General features: G+C 43.5%; 1 protein-coding gene across 5 annotated transcripts in view; it reads right to left on the reverse strand.

The window, feature by feature from the left end:
• The window catches only part of hsf1 (heat shock transcription factor 1), a 98,055-nt gene that overhangs the window by 41,332 nt on the left and 32,440 nt on the right, over positions 1-24,283 (reverse strand). For all 5 annotated transcript variants that reach the window (XM_052015972.1, XM_052015974.1, XM_052015976.1 and 2 more), the window contains exons 4-5: positions 19,574-19,698; positions 7,663-7,738 (exon numbers count right to left, since the gene is read on the reverse strand). In XM_052015972.1, coding sequence (XP_051871932.1) covers positions 7,663-7,738; positions 19,574-19,698 — 201 coding nt within the window. The remainder of the gene's footprint in view (positions 1-7,662; positions 7,739-19,573; positions 19,699-24,283) is intronic.

Consider the following 24,283-nt stretch of genomic DNA (forward strand, 5'->3'; position numbering starts at 1 on the left):
AACTGCCAGCTTATTATCCATTTGATAGAAGTAGCATCCCACATTCTAAACCATAACAACCTTTATGCAACATCCGACAAGCACATCAACCTCCTCTTGGACATCTTCCTGGCAAAGACTGCAACACTTTTTCTCCCCCACTCCCCAACAGAAAATAACTCACCTCTCAATCTCGACTGATCCAATTTTCCACATTAGCCAGCCTGATGTGCAGCAATCTCCGAGACATCTCAAACCTACCTAATGCTGGTTGGAAGTTGCTGACTCTTCTAAACCAGACAGATATTTTCAAACAACTGCTGTCCATGAAAAGCAGTGTGCCCTACTTTGATGTACTGATGTACCTCCATCTTACTTACCTGGACATCCACAGTCAAAAATAAGGGCAAGAAAGTCAGTCTCAGACTTTATCACAATCACTGGTCATGTCTCCAAAGTGCTAAGAAATGGCTCTCCTACCAGTCTTTCATCAGAATCTTGAAGAAGATTGACAAACCTTGACTTTGCATTTCTAGCAGCTCATCAGATTAAAGGCTCAATGAATACATTGATAGGGAATGGCCAATATCAACTCCAAACCCCACCACTGTCCCACTAGTTTTCTTGTCTAATTACAAAAAGTAATTTTAATTAAGTCAAGATTCCCACTCCACCTTAACATACCAAGAACACTACCATCACATTAAGACAATGAACAAGTCCTGGGTTCCATTATCGGTGGTTGGCAGCCCAGCCAAATCCCAGATCCTCAGATGCAGTAAAACATGGCAAATTCATTCAACTATAACAAGCTACCTTGCCAGCCTGCCTGACAAGCAAATAGTTTGCTTGATTTCCATTAACTGATGATCTTTTGCCCAGCAATGCACCAAAGTGAACAGTCCCCTCACTGCACCGTCACCTTCACCCACTTCTGTTGCCAGCAGAACTGGCATTTAATGTGCTTCCCCAATTGCCCTTGCAAAAGGTGGTTCTGACCCACCACCTTGAACTACTGCATTCCTTAGAGTGAAAGTGATTGCACAATGCTATTAAATGAAGAGTTAGAGGTTTTAGACCCAGCAACAGTGAATGATTGGTGATATATATGCAAGTCACTTGAAAGGTGACGTGCAGGCAGTGTTCCCTTTTTCGTTAATGGTGGTAGAGGTCACAGGTTTGTAAGGTGCTGTTGAAGTTGCCTTGCGAATAACTTCAGTCACTGGGCACCAATGGATGCTCAGGGAAGTGGATGGATTGGCAATTAAGGCAACTGCTTTGGCCTGGATGGTGTTAATTTCTTGAGTGGTGTTGGAAGGAAACAAGAGTTTTGGATTACATTCCTAACGTGCTTTAGAGGTGGTTGCAAACTTTAGTCACTTGCTGCAGCATATCCAACCTCAGACTTGCCATTGTGAGTCAACTGTTGCCTTCATGTGAAGGGCAGTCACCCTCCTTTCACCACTTTAGCTCTTTGGTCAATCGACTGTGAGGAAAAACCTCGTTTTGAAAATGAACATCATGAATACTGTGTGTCTGTAATGCACTTTCAACAGCGTAGTGGAGGCAGATTCAATTGTAGCACTCAAAAAGGAGCTGCACTAGAACTTGCAGGGGATTAGCTGGACTGCGCCAACATAGAGCTGGCATAAATTTGCTACACAAAATAGCCTGTCCTTGTTGTAACTATTTTGAGACCGAAGTTGTAACGATCCCTTCAGTGGAGTGGTCAAGAACTTCAGCTGAGCACGGCTGGGCAGATTATTGGAAAGCACTATGAGCACTGTAACTGACACTTTAATCAGTTCTTCAATGATTAATAGTAGACCATTAGGGCAGAATTAGCCAGATTAGGTTTGCATCCTTTTTGTGCACTGGACATAACCTGGAAAACTGCCACTTTGTTGGGCAGATTGCTAGATGGTGTACCTGTACTGGAACAGCTTGGCTAGAGGTATGAATTGTTCCGAATCAGATCCATACAGGTAGTGCAATGTCTGGCCCCTTGGTCTTTGCCATTTCTGGTGTACTTGCCCATATCTCATTATCACATGGTTGAAGAATGACCACAGCAGAAGTTTGGGATAGACCATCCACAGCACCTCTGGCTGAAACTGGTTGCACGTGCTTAGCTACATCTTTTGTACTCCTGCGCCAGGTGCAAATTGTTGAAGATGTGAATGTTCTTGAAGCCTGTTCATCTTGTAGAATTATCCAGTATCATTCATGATTTTATATGGCAGGGATGTTGTAGCTTTAAATTCAGTCCAATAGTTGTGGGATCACTAAACACTATGTATAGCATGTTGGTGATGAGCACGCAGGTAGATGTGATTCAACATGCTTCACCATTTATGTCCCAGCAGGCTCTTCTGCATTCATTGAATCAGGGTTGATTCCTTGGCTTTATGCTAGTAACACGGTGAGGAATATGTTGTGCTCAGAGATTAAGATTTCTTTATTAGTCACACGTACATCGAAACACACAGTGAAATGCATCTTTGTGTAGAGTGTTCTGGGGGCAGCCTGCAAGTGTCGCCATGCTTCTGGCACCAACATAGCATGCCCACAACTTCCTAATCCGTACGTCTTTGGAACGTGGGAGGAAACCGGAGCACCCGGAAGAAACCCACGCAGACATGGGGACAACATACAAACTCCTTACAGACAGCAGCCAGAATTGAAGCCGGGTCACTGGTGCTGCATAGCGTTTCGCTAACCGCTACACTACCGTGCCTACCCAAGTTATAATGCAATTCTGTTGCTGCTGCTGATGGACCACGGCACAAAGGTGTCCAGATTTGAGGTGCTTGGCTGGTTTAGTACATAGGTAGTGTCACAAAACACACTGGATTTTCTCAGAGAGAAAACTGGACGTGATCTCCAGAAGCACAATGCATTGATAATTGCTGCCACAGAGTCAGGAGGTTAAGCATTTGAAACAAGTAGATTGCTCAGGGCGAGGTCAGGTTCATTAATTCTCGCCCCTTGCCTTGGACCCAATCAAGTCTTAATTAGCTTTGTTAATGCTAAGCCATTCTTGTAATGCACAGTGAAGCTTGTGCCATCCCATCCCTCCAGAGTACATCCCGTGCTTCTTCCATGTGCCATTCAACAAGGAGAAATACTGATTTTTTTCAGCTGAATGAGTGTGGGAACCAAAAGTAAAATCCATCCTGGGTGTTTGACACTTCATGGGGACCAAAGTTAAAGGTGAAAGCTCCCAGCACTGCACTACCTTCACTGCAAAACACAGTGCTGTCACATTGACACATCATTGATGTTGTTTTGAATCTGATGTCTAGTTGATGCTGGGTGGTCAGAGTGCCACAGTGAATTGCAACCCTGCACTTCCGCAGTCACGTTCTATGGGCAAGCTGAGAGAATGGGAGCCAGCTGGCTTTTCAGCCAGTGTGCATCCCGGCTGATCTCAATCCTGTCTATGGCCAACTTCAGAATTCTAACTTGCACTAGTTATAGATCAGGGGGGTTAGAATCCCTCATTATTTGTTTCTTTACATTTATTTCTAATACCCATTCTGCTATTGTCAGCAAGATTACTTCAGAAGGCACAAACCAGAAACTTTACAGACGAAATTAGTTGGTGCTGAGCCAAGTGGCCCAAGTTTGTATTATGGTAAATGGAAATCAAAAAACTGCAGATGCTTCTGAAATAAAAACAAACTGCTGGAAACATTCAGAAGGTCAGGCAGTATCTGCAGAAAGAGTTAACATCGCATCAGAATTGGGAGAACGAGAAAACAAGTCAGTTGTAAGTTGCACGTAAAGTAGGTAAAGATGGATGAGACAAAGGGAACAGGGCGAGGCCAGGGTTGCTGTGGGGGTTGGTTGTTGAGGCTATCTGGTCGATAGGTTTGGGGGCAGGGGGGCGGTGGATTCAGACAGAAAGAAGGAACGAAAGCTATAATAGGAGGACAATTTGAGAGTGAGAGTACAAACAAAAGAACATGAAAAGGTGCAAAATGCAAGGTTGTAGGACATGCTCAGCAAGTCAGGCTGTACTAATGGAGGAGGAAAAACAAGTAATATCACAATTGGATGGCATACAGCAGACAAGAGATTCTGCAGATGCTGGAATCTGGAGCAATACACACAAAATGCTGGAGGAACTCAGCAGGTCAGGCAGCAGCTATGGAGGGAAATAAAACAGTCAACGTTTTGGGTCGAACCCCTTCATCATGGATGCTGCCTGACCTGCTGAGTTCCTCCAGCACTTTGTGTGTATTGGCATCCAGCAGAAATGGCCAGTTCCTTTACAAAAAGAAAGTTACCTGAAGGCTGCAATATTCCCAGACAAGTGCTGTTCCTCAATCTTGAGCTAGGCGTCCCTATAATAGTCTACAGGGTTAAAACAGATAGGCAGGACTGTACAGTATTGTGTACAGTTCTGGTTGCCACACTACAGGAAGGATATAATAGAGCGAGAGTGAGAGAGCACGAGAGAGAGAGAAAATGGGACTCACCAGGATGTTGCCTGGAATGGAGGGCTACATTTATAAGGAGGGATTGAATAGGCTGGAGTTATTCTCAGTGGAATATAGGAGGCTGAAGGGTGACCTTACAGAAGTTTACAAAATTATGAGGGCCACAGATAGTTAAAATCTTTTTCACAGGGCAGGAGAGTCTAGAAGGGGCACAGATTTAAGGTGAGAGGGGAGAAATTTAAAGGAGATCTGAGGGGTGAGTTTTTCCACACAGGGTGGTGGTTATCTGGAACAGTTTCCTAAAGGAGGTGGTACAGACGGGTACGATTAAATGTTTAAAAGGCAGTTGAACATACAAACTCCATACAAGCAGCAGGATCAAAGCTGAGTCTTCAACAACTGTGCTGAAATACATTTTACACCTGGCTTTTGATCCTGATTTTGTCAAACATCAAGAGAGCATCCAGAAAGGATGGACAGAAACCCCTGTGCTCTCAGTACTGGTGGTTCGGGGGTAGCATCCTCGCCTGCCATGTGGGCAGACAGGGTGCAATTACCGGCTGGTGCCGTACTCCTGAGGTTGGAGTGGTGTCCAGTGACCTGGCTCTGCACAGCCCTTCCTTAGACTGTGTCACCAGACCTCTGATCAGGTTCCTTTCACAGTCTGAACCAGTCACTAAATGCAAATTAGGCCCAGCATCTGGTACAAACAACTGTCGTGAACACCTCAAACGTATTTAAATGATTGCTTATTTGACCCTTTGGCTTGCAGGCACAGTAGCATAGCAGTTAGCATAACACTATTAGATCGCCAGCGACCTGGGTTCAATTCCGCCACTCTTCGTAGAGAGTTTGTATGTTCTCGCTGTGTCTGCATGGGTTTCCTCCCAGTGCTCTGGTTTCCTTCCACATTCCGAAGACGTACAGGTTAGAAGCTGTGGGCATGCTATGTTGGCGCCAGAAGAGTGGTGACACTTGTGGGCTGCCCCCAGCACATTCTCAGTAATGCAAAAAGATGCATTTCACTGTGTGTTTTGATGTATATGTGACTAAAAGATATGGGAGAGGGATGGATAATTGAAGTGGCAGGCAACAGGTTCAGTGCTGTGGACTGAACACAAGTGTTCTGCCAAGTAGTAACCAAGCTGTGTTTGGTTTCTCCGATGTAGAGGAGACCACATTGTGAAAACCAAATGCAGTACACCAGATTGGAAGAAGTGCAAGTGAATCACTAGGGTGGAATCTTGTTGGATATAGTGGAAATTTTAAAGGATTAGCTATTGAACGTGAAGGATGGTGGTGGAAGGCAAGGACCAGGGGAACTCTATCCTTGCTCTGTCCAGGAAGAGAAGGGTTGAAAGCAGAGATACGGGAAATAAATAAGATGCTGTCAAGAGCCCAGTCAGCTGTGGTACAGTCAGCTGTGACATCTCAGGAGGCACCTCTGTGGAAAGTCTTGCAAACGGAGCAACTACGGCATAGGAGGAGGAGCAGACTCCCATCTTGCCTCCAGCAAGGACACCACTCCATTCCCCAGTTCCTCCATCTCCATCATATTTGAACCATGTCTTTCTACACAGGTGCCTCTGTGATGTCTTCCTTCTTCCTGAGCAGTGGTTTCCCCTCAACCATAGTTGAGGGAGCCATTGACCGCACTTCTGCTCTCACGTCCTTTCCTGCTGGATAGAGCAAGGATAGACTCCCCTAATACTCATCTTCCACCACACTAGATTCAACAAAATTCCACCAGCACACTAGTTCCCTCTCCCCTCTTTTAGCATTTCAAAAGGAGCCCGCCCTCCGACATTCACTAACTAGTCCCCTTCTTATCACACTTTCCCATTAAATTGCAAGAGATGCCACAACCATCCTTTTAGCTTCTCCCTTCCCACCATTAAGGCTTCCAAACAGTCCTTCCAAGTGAAGCAGTGATTCACTTGCACTTCTTCCAATCTGGTGGTACTGCATTCGTTGTTCACAATCTGGTCTCCTCTACACTGAATAAACCAAACACATCGAGTCCCCAGGGGTGACTCAGAGCTCCACGCTTCCTATCACGTTAGTTCTCCATCCCATTCCCGCTGTAACCCACCTGTGGCCCTGTCCTCTTATAACAATACCCAATGCAAGTTTGAAGAATAGCACCTTCACTTTTGTCTGGGCACTTTGCAGCTTTCTTGACTCAATCAAATTTCACAGCTTTAGTTAACTTGCTTTCTCTGTCTGGTTATTTCTGTTGCAAGTCATTCATGTGACACTGGCTCAGATTTTCTCTCTCCATTAGCACAGCCAGACCTGTTGCGAATGTCCTGCAGCCTTGCATTTGCACCTATTCACATTCCTTTGCTTGGATTCTCACTTTCTAACTGCCTTCATCTCATAGCTTTTGTCCCATTTTTCTCTCTAAATGCCACCATTAACCCGTCAACCAAATGACTTCTGTAACTTATCCTCACGGAACCCTGGCTTCACCTTCATGGGTTTCCTCATGGTGCTCTGGTTTCCTTCCACATTCCAAAGATGTACAGGCTAGGAAGTTGTAGGCATGTTACGTTGGCGCCAGAAGTGTGGCGAAACTTGAGGGCTGCCTGCCTACACATTCTACACGAAGACTCATTTCACTGTGTGTTTTGATGTACATGTGACTAATAAAGAATTATTATTTCTTTTGTCCTATCCATTCACCCCATATCCTCCATCATCAGAACTTCTTTGCAACTTAAAACTGACTTGCTTTCTCTCTTCCCAGTTCTAAGACAGGACCTTTGATCTGAAATGCAACCCTGTTGCTCATTCCGGAAATGTTGCCTGCCCTGCTGCGCATTTCCAGATTTTTCTGCGTTCATCTTATATTATGATAGCATCGTATAAATCATTTCTTCCTTTTGTCCAGGAGCAAAGTATCTGGGTGTGGGGTCAGGAAAGGATTGTGGAATGGAATGGGTGGAAGGGTGGGTAACAAATCCCACATAAGAAGTAGTAGTGCAGTCAATTACATTGGCAAGACATGAGGTCACCGCTTAACCAGCCAAGATAACCTTAAGAGTGCAATCATTAACAAGGTAGATTTGGCACAGTATAACTTTTTTTGTAGAATGAATTAAATTCCATTCACTGCTTTGGCCAGAGAAGGAAATACTGCAGAGAAACTAAACCTTGGTGCTAGGCCAATTGAGGAGAATGCACAACCTTCAAACATTCACTAAGCACCCCCTCCTCCCTCTTCTCAATCCCTCACCTTATTCACGACTTTCTGCTGTTGTGCGTGTTTCTGTCGCAGGCTGGCCACCTCACGCCACAATGCTTCGTTTTCACTGCAAATGCAGAGAAAGATTAACATTAGTAACACTAGGAGATCATCACAAAACAGATGGCATTGCACAATCAAAGAGAGCGCCTGTGATGGTATTCGCAATCCTGTGGTAGGTATACACGTAAAATAGTATCAAGTTGGACCCAACTTAGGCACTTAGCTCACAGATAACCAGGATGGTATCAGTTTAATTTTGTGGAGGAACATTGGCATTTATGTTTCAGGTTGAGGCCCTTCATCTAGACTGGGTTGATATTTCTAGGTCTCGACCTGAAATATCGACTGCCCATTTCCCTCCACAGTTGCTGCCTGGCCTGCTGAATTCCTCTGGCATCTTGTGTGCTGCTCCAGATTTCAGCATCTGCAGTCTTGTATGTCAGTTTAATTTTGCTCTTCATACCTTCCTTAGCTTTATAGCACTGCTTAAACTGACCAACAGAAGGACTGCAATTATTTTTAATTAAAATGAGCTCAAGATACTGATCAGTCATGTTCAGAGCATGGAAGGATGACTATACTCATTACTGTTATTTTGTTTTGAATAAATATGAGCAAGAGTAGTGCTAGGAAATGGCAGAAGGAGAAGATCAGTCATGATATTAATGAAGAGCTAGACAGGACCCTTGAGCTTGTTCTGCTATCAACATAATGGCTGATCTTCTACTTTGGTACCATTTTCCAGCACTAGGGGAAATGAGGGGTTTGTCTAGGATCGATCATAGACAGAGTACAGAAACAGGCCCTTCGGCCCACGTCTATGCCAGCCATCTCTACTCACCCCATTTACCAGCACTCGGCCCTTAGCCTACCATGCCCTGGGTGCCCGATAATTCCTTGTTTTCAATGAACTCAATAACTGAACTTCCACAGTTATCGAAGGTAGAGAATTCCATAGGTTCACCACCATCTAAGGAAATTTTTCCTCAAGTCGATGCTAAGTAGCCTCTCCTATATTCTCAAACTGAGGATTCTTAAAGGAACCAGGAGGCACAGTCAGGGAAAACATCCACCCTGCATCTCGCCTGTCAAGTCCTTTGAGAATTTTAAGTTTTGCTGAGATCTCCTCTCAATCTTCAAAAACCTATAGAACACAGTCTCAGCCTACCCAATCTATCCCCAAATGACAATCCTTGAGATTTATCAGCTTCCTAGTTTATCAACTCGTACTACTTTTTTTGACTAATACATTGTTCCTGGAGTTCCTCCACCTCATCATACTTGATTTTCTGATATTTCTGACACTTTTTATACATCTTCTTCCATGAAGGCAGACACAAAGTAATTGACTAATTGCCCATTATAAAATCTATCTTCTGTCTGTCAGAGACTCAGCTTGCTCTCACTAGATGCTTCAGCATCATGTATCTAGGAAAGCTCTTGCAATTTGTTTTTAATATTTCTTTCCAGTCCACTCTCACATTCCTTCATGGCTTTCTTTTATCAATTTTTGTTCTTCCCTGAAAATCAAACAACTGCAGATGCTGGAACTCAAAAAACAGGACATGCTATAAGCATGCAGTAGATCAGGAAGTTCTCATGAAGGGTCCACAACCTAAAACGTGAACTGTTTTTCTTTCCACAGATGCGGCCTGACCTGGTATGATTCTAGCATTTTCTGTTTTATTGCTTGGTTTCTTGTAAGCTGCTCCCAATCGTCAGGCCAACTGCAATTTCTTCCTTTGGTTTAATACTATCTTTAATTTCTGGAACAGATGAATCGCTTTTTCTTTTGATCTTTTGATCAAACAACTACTAAACTGACATCAACTAGAGAAACAAAAACAGAAAATGCCAAAAACACTCATCAGGTTAGGCAGCATTTGTGGCGAGAGAAAAAACAAGAGTATGTTTCAGATCAATTAGCTTCTTTACCACCCTATCTACTTGTGTTGCCACTTTCAGGGAAGTATGGACTTTCATCCTAAGATCCCTTTCTGTACATCAATGCTCCTCAGGGTCCTGCCATTTACTATATACTTTCATCTTACATTTGACCTCACAAAGTGAGGCAGCTCACACCTGCCTGCATTAAAATCCATCTATTATTTCTCCACCCATATTTCTAACTGATCTATACCCTACTGCATCCTTTCGTGTTGTCTATAAACTTATTAGTCAGCCTCCTACACCTTCATACAAATCATTCACACATATCTCTAACAATAAAGATCCCAGCATTTACCTTTGAGAATACACCACTGGTCAATAGACCTCCAGTCAGAAAAACACCCCTCCATCACTATCCTCTGTCTTCCAATGATAGGGCCAATTTTGGATCCAACCTACCAACTCACCATGCATCACGTGCGACCTAACCTTCTGGGCCAGCCTACAATGAGGGATCTTGTCAAATACTTTACTAAAGTCCATGTAGACAACATCCACTGGTCTACACTTAATCATCTTCATCACTTTCCTCAAAAAACTTAATTAAGTTTGAGAGAAAAGACCTTGCTTGCACAAAGCCATGCTGACTATCCCCAACAAGTCCATGCTTTTCTAAATAAGAGTAAATCCTGTCCCTAAGGATCTACTCCAATAATTTCCTTGCTACTGTGAGGCTCACCAGCCTATAATTTCATGGTTAGTCCCTGTAGCCCTTAACCAAAGGGACAGCATTGCCTACTATCCAGTTTTCTGCAACCTCTCCTCTAGCTAAAGAGGACATGATCTCTACCCCAGCAATCTCCTCTTGTCTCCCTCAATATCCTGGGATAGATTCCATCCAACCCTGGGAGCTTGCCCACGATGTTTTGCAAGACACCCAACATCTCCTCCTCCTTAATATCAACATGCCCTGAAATATCTGCACATCCCTCCCTGATCCCACCATCATCCATGTCCTTCTCTTTGGTGAATACTGATGTAAAGTACTCATTTAAAATCTCACCCACTTCCTCTGGCTCCACACAAACTTCCTACTTTGACATTGAGTAGACCCACTCTTTCCATAGCTACTCTCTTGCTCTTAATTCACATACAAAATGCCTTTGGCTTCTCCTTAATCCCACTGGCCAAGGATATTTCGTGGCCCTTCTAATTCTTTGTTTAAGTTCTTTCCTTCTTCCTTGATATTCCTCAAGAGACTTGTCTGACTTCAGCTTTCTAAACCCTTCATGATTCTTTTTCCTTTTTGACTAAACTTACTCTTTTCATCCAAAGTTCCAGAACCTTGCCATCCTTATCTTTTATCTTCACAGGAAGATGCTGGAGCTGAACTTTATCGAGCTGGCCTTTAAAAGATTCAAGTTCAAGTTTATTGTCACGGGCAGACATACCCAGGGTATAAATGCCATAATAATTTGCTTTTTGCTGTAGCAGCACAGTACATTACAAACGGGGCAGATGTGGATTTACCCCAAACAGCAACTCTCAATCTACCCTCCCCAGTTCTTGTCTACTACTGTCGTAATTAGCCTTCTCCCAATTTAGTACTTTCACATGAGGACCAGACTTATCCTTATCCATAACTATCTTAAAACTAACAGAATTATGATTCCCCCACTCAAACCTCTGGCCAAGCTCATTCCGCAGTGCAAGGTCTAGTATAGCCCCTTTCATAGTTGGACTACATGCATATAGTTTCAAGAAACCTCCTGGATGCACCAACAAATTCTGCCCCATCCAAGCCCCAGGCACTAAGGGAGCCCCAGTCAATATCGGTGAAGTTAAAAAAGCCACCGTTAAAACAACCCTCATTTTTACACCTTTCCATGATCTGCCTACATATCTGTTCCTTGGTCTTCTGCTGTCCATTGGGAGGTCTATAGCCCAGAGTGATTTCACCTTTCTTATTCCTGACCTCTATCCATATTGCTTTGTTGTTGAGTCCTCCAAGATATCCTTTTAAGAGGGGCTTGGATGGGCACATGAATGAGAGAAAAATGGAGGAATTTGGGCATTCTGTAGGTAGGAGGGATTAGCTATGTCGGTACAACATTGTGGGCCAAAGGGCCTGTACTGTGCTGTACTGTTCTATGTTCTATGTTCCATGTTCTAAGTGCAGCTGTGGCATTCTCCCTCATCAGTATTGCAACTCCCCAACCTCTTTTACATCCCTCTCTATTGCGTCTCGAACATCCGAACCTTGGAATGTTGAGATGCTACTCCTGCCTTCTCTCAACCAGGTTTCTGTAATGGCTACAACATCATAGTTCTAAGTACTAATCCATGCTCTAAGCTCAATTGCCTTACCCGTTATACTGCTTGCATTAAAGTAACTACACCAGACCATCATTAACCTGGCTGTCTGTTAGACTTACTTCACTTAACCTCTACCTTCTCCTCAATCTCTCCACCTGCTGACAAACTGCGCTGGTTCCCACATTCCTGCCACAGTAGTTTTAAATCCCCCCCGAAGGATACTGAAGACCTCCAGTTTAGGTGCAAACCATCCTTCTTGTACAGATCCAACCTGCCCTGCAGGAGAGCTCAATGATTTAGGTATCCAAAGGCCTTCCTCCTACATCTGCTCTTTGGCCATGCATTCAACTGTACTATCTTCATATTTCTTGCCTCACTAACACATGGCACAGGGAGTAATCCTGAGATTACTACCCGAGACATCCTACTTTGTAGGTAGGAAGTTACAAAGTTCCCAAATTCCCTTTGCAGGATCTCATCAGTCTTCCTGTCTACGTCAGTAGTACCAACATGGACCATGACTTCTGGCTGCTCACCCTCCCCTTTCAGAATATACTGTGCCCACTTAAGAGACATCCTGGATCCTGGCATCAGGCAGACAACCTGCCACCCTGGAGTCTTGCACACAGCCACAGAAATGCCTTTCTGTGCCCCCTGACTATGGAGTCCCCTATCGCTTCCATTCACTTACATTTTGACCCACCCTGCTGTACAACGGTGCTGTGCTAATTATATTTGTATACATAGGGAGTAATAGGAAGGGGCTTCATTTTCATATTGCAGCTGGAAATCTCCACAAATGCCCCAAAAATGCCAGATTAAGAGTTTAACTGTCATACGGTGTATTTCTTTCAAATACATTTGTTGTGTTTCATTACCAGCAGTGAGCAACGATGTAAAATAAAATCAGAATCAGTTGACGGTGAATCCTTTCGTAACGTTGTGTTACAAATGCAGTCTGTAATTTCCCCAAACAACTTAGCAATTGGTTTTCCAGACAAGGATTACGATTCCCTTCTCCACCTAAAACCAAAATTGCAAGCTACCTTTCTGATTTTATGTCAGGATAAAATGTTCAATGTTGTCATAGGAAGGAAATTACTATACTTGATATGTGAGCTCTGCAAGGGTTTCTGCATTCACTTATACTGTGCTGTGTCGCTCCACCCCACCCCTTCCTCCTTTCAATCAATCAAGTTTCTCAAGGTCTGCCACCAAAAACATACAACCCGTTTCCGAGCAGCACCAGGCGATTGTGATCCCAAGAACAATCAAGTAAAAAGTTCTACATGAACAGGTGCAGATACCAGAGGAGAGCTAATAGAATAGGATTTCACACAGATGGATCAACAGAAGTGCCAGAAACAAGTGATTTATCATTTTTTTGTCTCCTTTCTCTGCTTTCTCCCGTCCTCTGGAATTGATATGTGACTGAGATTCAAAGCAATGAGATGGACTTAAATACGCCCTGAAATGGCTCACCAGCTACTCAGTTCATGGGCAGCTGGATATGGGCAATGAATCCTGGCCTTTTTCAGTAATGCCCACATGCGACGTATCAAAAAAAGTAGCCATGTAGCACCAGATTTCCTACTGACTCAAGAAGTTGAGATCTTGCTGACATGTTCCAAGTCACAGTTCATATTAATGCAGCAGAATGAAAAAGGCCACGCACCCTCCAGTCATTCCTGATCAAGGAACAGAAGATGCTTATTTTAAATCTCAAAGACCAGTCAGCCTTCATTAAAAATTACAACATCGTGGAGAGAGTAACTGCCATCTATCAAGCCCTTTCCTTTGACTTCCAACCTCTTTCTTACTTGCAGAGGATACATAAGACCCAAACTTAGTCACAAGTTCCTAATACGTCAAATCAGATAGAGCAGTGGTTTTCAACCTTTTTCATGCTGCTGCAACCCAGAACATGTCCTTGTTAGATGGCGGACCCCCAAAGCCCACAAAATCAACAATCGATAATTCATGCATACAACACTTCAATTACTGCACACAGGCCCTATTGAAATAGTGACTATTTCTATCACCAATAATTACCAGCGGTGTCTTTCAGTGTTCAGTTCAATGTGAAGGTTGTGCCTGTTTTGCACTGCAGAGTTTGTCCAAACATGGTGGTATGTGCGACAAACATACGCGTATGTCATCCTCAATATTCACTCTTGATCTGTATTTGGTTTTCATGGCAGTGACTGCAGAAAATGCTATTTTGCACAAGTAAGTGGTTGCAAATGGTAACAGAACGTTGACGGCTTTGCCGGACAGCAGTGGATACTCCTGGGAACATGCTATCCAGAATGACAACAGTGACATTTGGTTGAACTGCAAGCACAAAGTCCTGTCAGATGACAGTTCAGCCAATTCTTCTTGCTCCCGTCCAGTTAAATCAGTAAGCATGCATTCAAACGGATTTCGAATCCAATCAAACATGCTCGTGTCATCGTCGCCGAAATACTCATGGAAATAATGTGACAGCTGTTGAATATGGTTCAAAATGGTGCTTGCAATGGCCTCTGTCTTAGTCTCGTTCTCTGTCAGAAAGTCAGCTAGCAACAGAAACATATCATAGACGCCTTGCTCGCATCTTCCCTTCCAGATACAGAATTTTTTCTGGAAGGCATTGATTTTGTCATGCGTTTTCAGAACATTTGAGCCAGGTCCTTGCAATGATAGATTTAAGCTGTTCAAAATGTTGAAAATATCTGCAAGATAAGCTAATCTGGCAACCCACATCTCACCTGTCAAGAACTGTGCCAATGATCCATTGTGCTCATTTAGAAAAATGAGCAGTTCATCTCGCAATTCATATACACGCTGCACAATGCGGCCTCGTGACAGCCATCTGACTTCTGTATGTAGCAACAAATGCTCATGCTCGGCTTCCATTTCACGGCATACGTTTTCAAACAAACGATGATTGAACGGCTTGGCTTTGATAAAGTTAATGATTTTAATGCACGTGGAAAACACATCCGCAAGATTTTCATCCATATCCTTTGCAGCCAAAGCCTCACGGTGAATCATGCAGTGGGTTGCTGCTACATGTGGAGCTACCTCTTTTACTCATGCAACTAGACCCGACTTCCGTCCCGTCATTGCGGCAGCACCATCCGTGCATACTCCGATGCACTGTGTCCACGCCAATGCCAATTGTACAAAAAGTGTCAAGCACACGGAAAAGTTCTTCACCGGTTGTATGCCCTGGGAGCACCTTGCAAAACAAAAAGTCTTCCAAAGCCTCTCCTTCCCAGTAATATCGAACATAAACCAACAACTGCGCAGCACTGGCAACATCAGTACTTTCATCGAGCTGGATCGCAAATCTGACTTGCTGAAGACGTGCTATGAGCTGGCTTTGTATATCTTCCGCCATATCGCCAGTTCTTCTGCTTACTGTGTTATCAGACAGTGGAATGGCTTTTGGTTTTTGACTGGATTCTTTTCCCAGTACAACGTCACACATATCTACTGCTGCAGGCAGTATAAGCTCTTCTCCAATTGTGTGAGGCTTCCTGGAACTTGCTATTCGTAATGCTACCAAATATGATGCACAAAGAGCCTTCTCACTTACAGTGGCGCAGGCTGTCATTTTGCCTTTCTGCTTGAGGTACAGCTCTTTTTGCCGCTCAAGATATTCCTTCGGCTTACTGGCAATATCTGGATGCACTGTTGTTAAATGGCACTTCAATTTCACTGGTTTCATTGCATTGTTGGACAGTGTTTGCAAACACACAACACAGAGAGGTTGTTCCGCATTTGTCCCCACCGTGATGAAGCCATATGAAATGTATTCTGGATCGTACTTGTGTTGTTTTCTTTCGGTCACCCTTATCCCCTTCGTCATCAGAATCTTCCGGTTTCTGGTCAGCTTTTCTCTTCAGAAATTTCTCCACACCCAGCAATACACGCTGGACAGTTTAATTACTATTACTGATAAACAAAATTATCAAACTAATCTAAAATTTACACGCTTGCGCACTTTTTGTTTAACAGTGACGTCACTGTGGCGTAAATGCACGGTAAGTAAGCAATATTATTAAGGCACACCAACGACGTTACTCAGTCTCGCTAACACTACAGTGCACAACAGAATAGTAGTGAGTAGTGAACACTACCGACTACACAAATCGAACATTAAGCAGCAGCTTACCAGAAGGGAACACTGTCTAAGTCTCTAAGATTGTCGCCTATAACAGATAGAACAGATATGGCCGATTTTCTGAATAGTGGAAACCTGGAGCAAGCAAGTAAGCTACGTCTTTGTAACAGGTTGCTTTTCCATTTTTTTCTTGGCTTGCTCGCAGACCCCCTGGCAACCTGCTGTGGACCCCAAGTTAAAATCTTCAACCCTTTCCGATTGATGCCATGAATGGAGAGTAGATCGAAAGAAAGGCAGTTCTCCATAGTTGGTATTGGAATTTGTTTATAATTGTCATTTGCACTGAGGTAGAGCAAAATATTGTCTTGCATACAGTTCAATTCATAGTACAGGCCCTTCGGCCCATGATGTTATGCCGACCTGTTAACCTACCCTAAGATCAATCTAACCATTCCCTCCCACATAGCCCTCCATTTTTCTATCATCCATGTGCCTACCTAAGAGTCTCTTATATATCCCAAATGTATCTGCCTCTACCACCACCCCTGGCAGTACATTCTACGCACCCATCACTCTCTGTGTAAAAAAAAACATACCTCTGATATCCGCTCTGTACTTTCCTCCAATCACCTTAAAATCATGCCCCATCACGTTAGCCATTTCCGCGCTAGGAAAAGGTCTCTGACTGTCCACTCGATCTATGCCTCTTATCATCTTCTACACCTCTGCCAGGTCACCTCTCATCCTCCTCCTCTCCAAAGAGAAAAGCCTTAACTCGCTCAACCTATCCTCATAAAATGTGCTCTCCAATCCAGGCAGCATCCTGGTAAATCTCCTCTGCACCCTCTCTAAAGCTTCCATATCCTTCCTATAGTGAGGCAACCAGAACTGAACACAATATTCTAAGTGTGGTCTTACCAGGGTTTTATAGAGCTGCAGCATTACCTTGTGGCTCTTGAACTCAATCTCCCGACTAATGAAAGCCAACAAGTCATACGCCTTCTTAACAACCCCATCAACTTGCGCGGCTACTTTGAGGGATCTATGGACTTGGAACCCAATTTCCCTCTGTTCCTCCCCACTGCTAAGAATCCTGCAATTGACCCTATATTCTGCCTTCAAATTCGACCTTCCAAAGTGAATCACTTCACATTTTTCCAGGTTGAACTCCATCTGCCACTTTTCAGCTGAGCTTTGCATCCTATCAATGTCCTGTTGTAACCCTCGACAACCTTCTACACTATCCACAACACCACCAACCTTTGTCATCTACAAACTTACTAACCCACCCTTCCATTTCCTCATCCATTTATAAAAATCACCAAGAACGAGGGGAGGGGGGGGGGGGGGGAATCCCAGAACGGATCACTGCAGAACATCACTGATCACTGACCTCCAGGCAGAATACACTCAATCTACAATCACCCTCTGCCTTCTATGGACAAGCCAACTCTGTTCCCTGGATCCCATGCCTCCCAAACTTCTTAGTGAGTCTATCATGGTAAACCTTATTAAATGCCTATCATTACATAGTGCATTAAGGTAGCACAAGTTAAACAATACAGAATGCAGAATAGAGTGCCACAGCTACAGAGAAAGTGCAGTGCAGGTAGACAATAAGGTGCAAGGTCATAACGAGGTAGGTTGTGAGGTCAAGAGTCTATCTTATTGTACTAGGGAACCGTTCAAATGTCAGTGGGATAGAAGCTGTCCTCGAGCCTGGCGGTACGTCCTTTCAGGCTTTTGTATCTTCTGCCCAACGTGAGGGGGGAGAAGAGAGAATGCCTTGGGTGGGTGGGATCTCTGAATAAGCTGGCTGCTTTACTGAGGCAGTGAGAAGTACAGACAGTTCATGAGAGGAAGCAGGTTTCCGTGATGTGCTGAGCCGTGTCCACAACTCTCTGCAGTTTTTTGTGGTCCTGGGTAGAGCTATTGCCATACCAAGCCATGATGCATCCAGATAGGATACTTACTATGGTGCATCGGTAAAAGTTGGTGAGTGTCAAAGGGGACATGCCAAATTTCTTTAGCCTCCTGAGGAAGAAGAGGCATTGGTGAGCTTTCTTGGCCGTGGCATCGGTGAGCTTTCTTGGCCGTGGCATCTACGTGGTTGAACTAGGACAGGCTATTGGTGACGTTCTCTCGTAGGAACTTGAAGCTCTCAACCCTCTTGACCTCAGCATCGTTGAGGTGCATGCGTACAGCCCCCTTTTCTGAAGTCTTTTGTTTTGTTGACATTGAGGGAAAGGTTGTTGTCATGGCACTGTCACTAGGCTCTCCATCTCCTCCTGTATTCTGACTCATCATTATTTGAGATACGGCCCACTATGGTGGTATCATCTGCAGACGTGTAGATGGAGTTAGAGCAGAATCTGGCCACGCAGTCATGAGTGTATATGGAGTAGAGTAGGTGGGTGAGGACATAGCCTTGTGGGGCACGAGTGTTGAGAATAATCATGCCAGAAGTGTTGCTGCCTATCTTTACTAATTGCAGTCTGTTGGTCAGGAAGTCAAGGATCCAGTTGCAAAAGGAGGTGAGTCCCAGATCTTGGAGTTTGGTGATGAGTTTGCTTGGAATTACATATTGAAGGTGGAGCCGTAGACAATATATAATCATCTAACATAGGTGTCTTTACTGTCCAGATGCTCCAGAGATGAGTGTAGGTCCAGGGAGATAGCGTCCGCCGTAGACCTATTTCAGCAGTAGGCAAATTGCAATGGGTCGAGGTTTTCTGGAAGGCTGGAATTGGTGTGCCATGACCAAAGGCCATCAAACATATTGGTAAAAGTCCATTGTATTGTTCAATGCCCATATTAGGTGAATTCATAGCAACTTCCCTTTGCCCCCCACCTCCCAAATCAACATTTTAACATTGAACATAGTTGGCCCACAATGTCCACACTGACCATGATACCAATCTAAACAATCCCATCTCCCTGCACATGGTCTATATCACTCCATTCCCTGCCTGTTCATGTGTTGGTCTAAATGCTTCTTAAATGTTGCTTCTACCACTTCCCCTGGCAGCAGATTCCAGGCACCTACCACCCTCTGTGTAAAAACAAAAATTTGCCTTGCAAATCTCCTTTAAACTTTCTCCCCTTACCTTAACCCATGCCTTCTAGTATTTGACATTTTCTTCCTGGGGAAAAAGACTATCTACCTGATCAATGCCTCTCATAATGGTTCTATCATTCACCCCGCAGCCTCCTACACTTCAAAAACAATCCAAATTTGTCCAACCGCTCCTTGTAGCTAATACTCTCTAATCCAGGTAACCTCCTGGCGAAGCTCTTCTGTAGCCTCTCCAAAGCTTCCGCATCCTACCTGTAATGCAGAGACCAGAACTACACACACTTCAAAAGTGACCTAACCAAAGTTTCATACAGTTACAACATGACTTTTGTACTCTGCCCTGTCTGATGAAGGTAAGTATGCTGTACGCCTTTTTTACTACCCCATCTACTCATGTTGCCCCTTTCGTGGAGCAATGGACTTGCACCCCAAGATCCCTCTGTACATCAAAGCTCTTAAGGGGTCCTGGCATATACTGTACACTTTCCTCTTGCTTAGCTACTTACTGCTTCATGGTCATTAGCTTGGCGTCCAGGTTTTCCTGCTTCCCTTTCATGATTTGGACATCATTTAGAATTTTACTGACGTCATCCGAACGGACTTTCAGCTCTTCAGGCTTTACACTTGATATCTGCAAGTTTTAAAACAATGTTACATTAACAGAAGACAATACTGCCAAATCACAAAGCCAGCATGGGCTACACTCACATAGTGATTGATGTAAAAACACAATACTGTTGACAAAAATCTCACTTTTCACATAATTCATAAACAAGAAGGAAAATACTGTAAGCCAGGTTGAAGAACAACAGGACACGCATTGAAAAGCTCAGCCTGGAGAGGTCAGGATTGACCAAAGGTGATGAAAATAGTCAGGTGTTTAACAACCAGTGCATACTCCCCAGTGAATTATCAGATTAAAATAAATGTCATCCTTTGACAGAAGCTGTGGCTACAGAAAAAATACTCAGTGAGACAAGGTCACTAACCCTGTTATAATTAACCCCAAACCAGCATTCCCAGGAACTTTTCTATTCCTCCAGATTTTCAGTATTTGCAGTTTTTTCAATTCCCAAGAACTTGCCTCGAGTGGGTCTTGCCTCTTAATAAATGCCAGTTTTGGCCCAGGATGAAACTTGAGAGAACAGGAATTGTGAGATTCTGCCAAAGATATATGAATTCACCCTGTGGACAAGTTACCAAAGCAGAGTTAAGGACAGGGACAGGATGTTGTCAATTACAAGAAAGGCAGCAACAGCAAGTAGTAGAATGTTTGACTCAAGAAATTAAAACACAAGCTCAGATTTTGTCAGAATTTGCCCTTAGAAAAGGAATCACCGAGACAGAGAACAATGGAAGATGTTGCGGAAAACCTTACAAGTGATCCTCTGGTGGACTTTGGCTATCCCCAATGAGGTTCAGATCTACAAAGCTGGCATTAAATGACTGCACCCACTTCTCTCGTCTACTCGGAAAGTTAGAAGATATTGTTGGAAAGGTGAAAGTTCAAGATAACTTTAGTGTTTTATTTAATTAGACACAAAAACCAAGGATATTACATGTTGATTTCCTGGTAATGTGATATGTGCAGAGCAGGTGTTGATGAGATATCTTTATTAGTCACATGTACATCGAAACACACAGTGAAATACATCTTTTTGCGTAGTGTTCTGGGGCAGCCCGCAAGTGTCGCCACACTTCCGGCGCCAACATAGCATGCCCACCACTTCCTAACCCATACGTCTTTGGAATGTGGGAGGAAACCGGAGCACCCGGAGGAAACCCATGCAGACATGGGGAGAATGTACAAACTCCTTACATACAGCGGCCGGATTTGAACCCGGGTCGCTGGCATTGTAATAGCATTACGCTAGCCGCAACACTACCATGCCTGCCGTGTGCAGCACAAACCCAAGAGTATATACTGCAGACCAGCAACATTCCACAATACTGCTCAGGCACCATACCTGGAACTGTGATCCTTAGCAAAAAGTTTTCGCCAGCTGACACATGCAGAAGGTTGCAGATCAGCAGCGTCCCCTATGTACCGCAGGAGTTTTGAGGTACTTCAAATTTTCCTTATCTGCACCCAGAATTTCCAGAGCTCCAATTTGTGCAGTTACCAACAGGATGGGTAGAAGAGAATTCACTAATGAACAGTTTCATGAAAGCTATTGGTCCAGTACTTTTATGCATGCATAGATGCAGAGGATGCACAGCCATCTCAGCCCTGTGCATGTGTGCTGGCCTAGCTCTTCTTGGTAATTTCATAATTTGTCTCTTGCTTTCTTTCACTTGCTTAACACGAGAAAGGATGGCGGGGAACCATGGTGCAAAGAAATAACTGCAGCCCCTATTTCCGACTGGCAACTGTGGGTATGAGTGGACAGCTAGACATCTAACCCAAGGGATTTATAGGTGAATGATGTGCAATGGATACACCGTCACCTTCCCCTTCACATCACCAGTGACATATTTGCCTTGACACTCAAACTGGAAACTTAAGTTCCCTCCCAAATGCCAATTCTGTTTTATGAAGACTCCCCTCAAAATACAAGTCCTGGACCAATTTTTTTTTATTACCATAGATATCTTTTTCTTTGGCTCAGTGTCCATTCATATCCTTAAAGAATTGAGAAAAGTTGGGAAGAGTCAGAATTATACCCCAGGCCCTTCAGCCCAACTCATCCATGCTGACCAAGGTATCTTCCTGAACTAGTCACATTTGCCTGCATTTGGGCCACATCCCCCTCAACCTTTCCTAACCATGTATCTGTCCAAATGTCTTTTAAACGTTGTAATTGTACCTGCCTCTACCACTTCCTCTGGCAGCTCGTTCCATATACCCACCACCCTCCGTGTGAAAAACTCTCTCCTCAGGTCCTCTTTATATCTATACCTTCTCACCTAAAACATCTGCCCTCTAGTTTTAGATTCTCCTATCCTGGAACAAAAATTGACTATCTCCCCTATGTATGCCCCTTATAATTCTATAAACCTCTAAGGTCACCCCTCAGTTTCCTTTACTCCAGTGAAAACATTCCTGGCATATCCCATCTCTCCTTATAACTCAAGCCCTCCAGTCCAGGTAACATCCTTGTGAATCTTTTCTGAACCCTCCCTAGCTTAATCATATCTTTCCTATAACATGGCAAATAGAACTGCACACAATATTCCAAGTGCAGTTGAACCAACATTTTGTAGATTGTGACAAAGTCAAAGTTGAGTTTATTGTCATATGCATAAGTACATGCATGCACAGGTGCAATCAAAATATTACAGAGGCATCACAGGTACATAGCATCATATAAGCAGCATTCATAAGTAAAACATAAATTAAACACAAATTATACACAATTTCTGCAAGAAAGAACTCAATTAGAACAAATAAAAACAGTCCATTTTCGTGCAAAGTGGTTGTAGTGTTGCTAAACTGTTGTGCTGGTTGGTTCAAGAACTGAATGGTTGAAGGAAAGTAGCTGCTCCTGAACCTGGTGTGAGAGACTTCAGGCTTCTGTACCTCCTGCCTGATGTGAGAAGATAGCATGCTCTGGATGGTGGGGATCTTTGATGATGGATGTTGTCTTCTTGAGGCAACACCTCCTGTAGGTACTACCGATGGTACAGCCTACCATGCAAGATCTTGTCAAAGGCCTTGCCAAAGTCCAGGTGGAGCGCGTCTACTGCCCTGCCCAGGTCAATCGTCTTGGTCAGCTCTTCAAAAATCTCAAATAAATTTGCGAAACCTATTTTACTGTTGAAGATTGCTAAATGAGCCAATAATTTGGAGACACATTGTATGTATTTAGATGCTAAAATATGTAATAAAACCACAACTAAATGGGTTTTCAAAAGGAACTTCTATTAGGTTAGGAGTTAGTTGGAATGGATAAAAAAGAGAAACTGAGCTGAAGTTACAAATGTCACATGAGCACACTGTGAGTTATGATACAAGGCCATAAATATCACTCTTCAGAGTTATTTACACAAAATGCTGAAGCACATGTCAACCAGTATTTGCTCCATTTAAAAGTTAAACCCCACCAAACATTATCACCTGATGCCTGTATGGATTTGAATGTGCTTCCTGAATAGTTTTCACTATTTCCAAGCCTCCTTACAAATATACCATTTTGTAGCTTTGTAAGACATACTCGGAACAGTTATGTAATATTGCAACATCACTGAAGCCGGTGGCAATAGGAAAATCACATTATGTAACTCTCAAAGTTCACAACTTTGCCCTTTGTTTCAACTGCCATATCCTGTTTTGGAGGACTATGAAGCTTTGGAAAATGTTCCAATGTTAGCTGCTCAGTGAGTACTGGATTAGCAATTCAGAAAACAGGAATTCAAATTGAGAAATAAAAAAGCTGTTCTTGATAAGTTGCAATGAAGTTGTCTTGCTTTCAAATAAACTGAAATAAACATCAATAGCCTTTGGGGATGAAAACCTGCCATATTCATCTGGTCTGGCTTTGTAGGCTATTCCAGTCCAACAACATCATCTATATTCTTATCTTTCAGCAATCATGGTCTAGGTTTGTGTCAATGGCTCGTGGAGACTATGGGCTGTGTTTCATCTGTTTCCCTTGGGAGTAAAAGACTGAAGCTCTGAAAAAAAAATGTACCATCATATATCCACAGATCCCTGAAAGTTTCCTCACAGGTGGATAGGGTAGTTAAGAAAGCTTATGGGGCGTTAGCTTTCATAAGTCGAGGGATCGAGTTTAAGAGCCGCAAGGTAATGATGTACAAAACTCTGGTTAGACCACACTTAGAGTACTGTGTCCAGTTCTGGTCACCTCATTATAGGAAGGCATTGGAAAGGGTGCAGAGGAGATTTACCAGGATGCTGCCTGGTTTAGAGAGTATGCATTATGAGGAGAGACTAAGGGAGCTTGGGCTTTACTCTTTGGAGAGAAGGAGGATAAGAGGAAACATGATGGAAGTATACAAAATATTAAGAAGAATAGATGGAGTAGACAGCCAGCACCTCTTTCTCAGGGCACCAATGCTCGGTACAAGAGGGCATGGCTTTAATATAATGGGTGGGAAGTTCAAGGGAGATATCAGAGGAAGGTTTTTTTTACCCAGAGAGTGGTTGGGGCATGGAATGCGCTGCCTGGGGTGGAGGTGGAGGCAGGCACATTGGTCAAATTCAAGAGATTACTGGTTAAGCATATGGAGGAATTTAAAATAGTGGGATATGTGGG

The sequence above is a fragment of the Pristis pectinata genome, chromosome 5, assembly GCF_009764475.1.
Source record: "Pristis pectinata isolate sPriPec2 chromosome 5, sPriPec2.1.pri, whole genome shotgun sequence".
In the NCBI taxonomy this organism is placed as follows: domain Eukaryota; kingdom Metazoa; phylum Chordata; class Chondrichthyes; order Rhinopristiformes; family Pristidae; genus Pristis; species Pristis pectinata.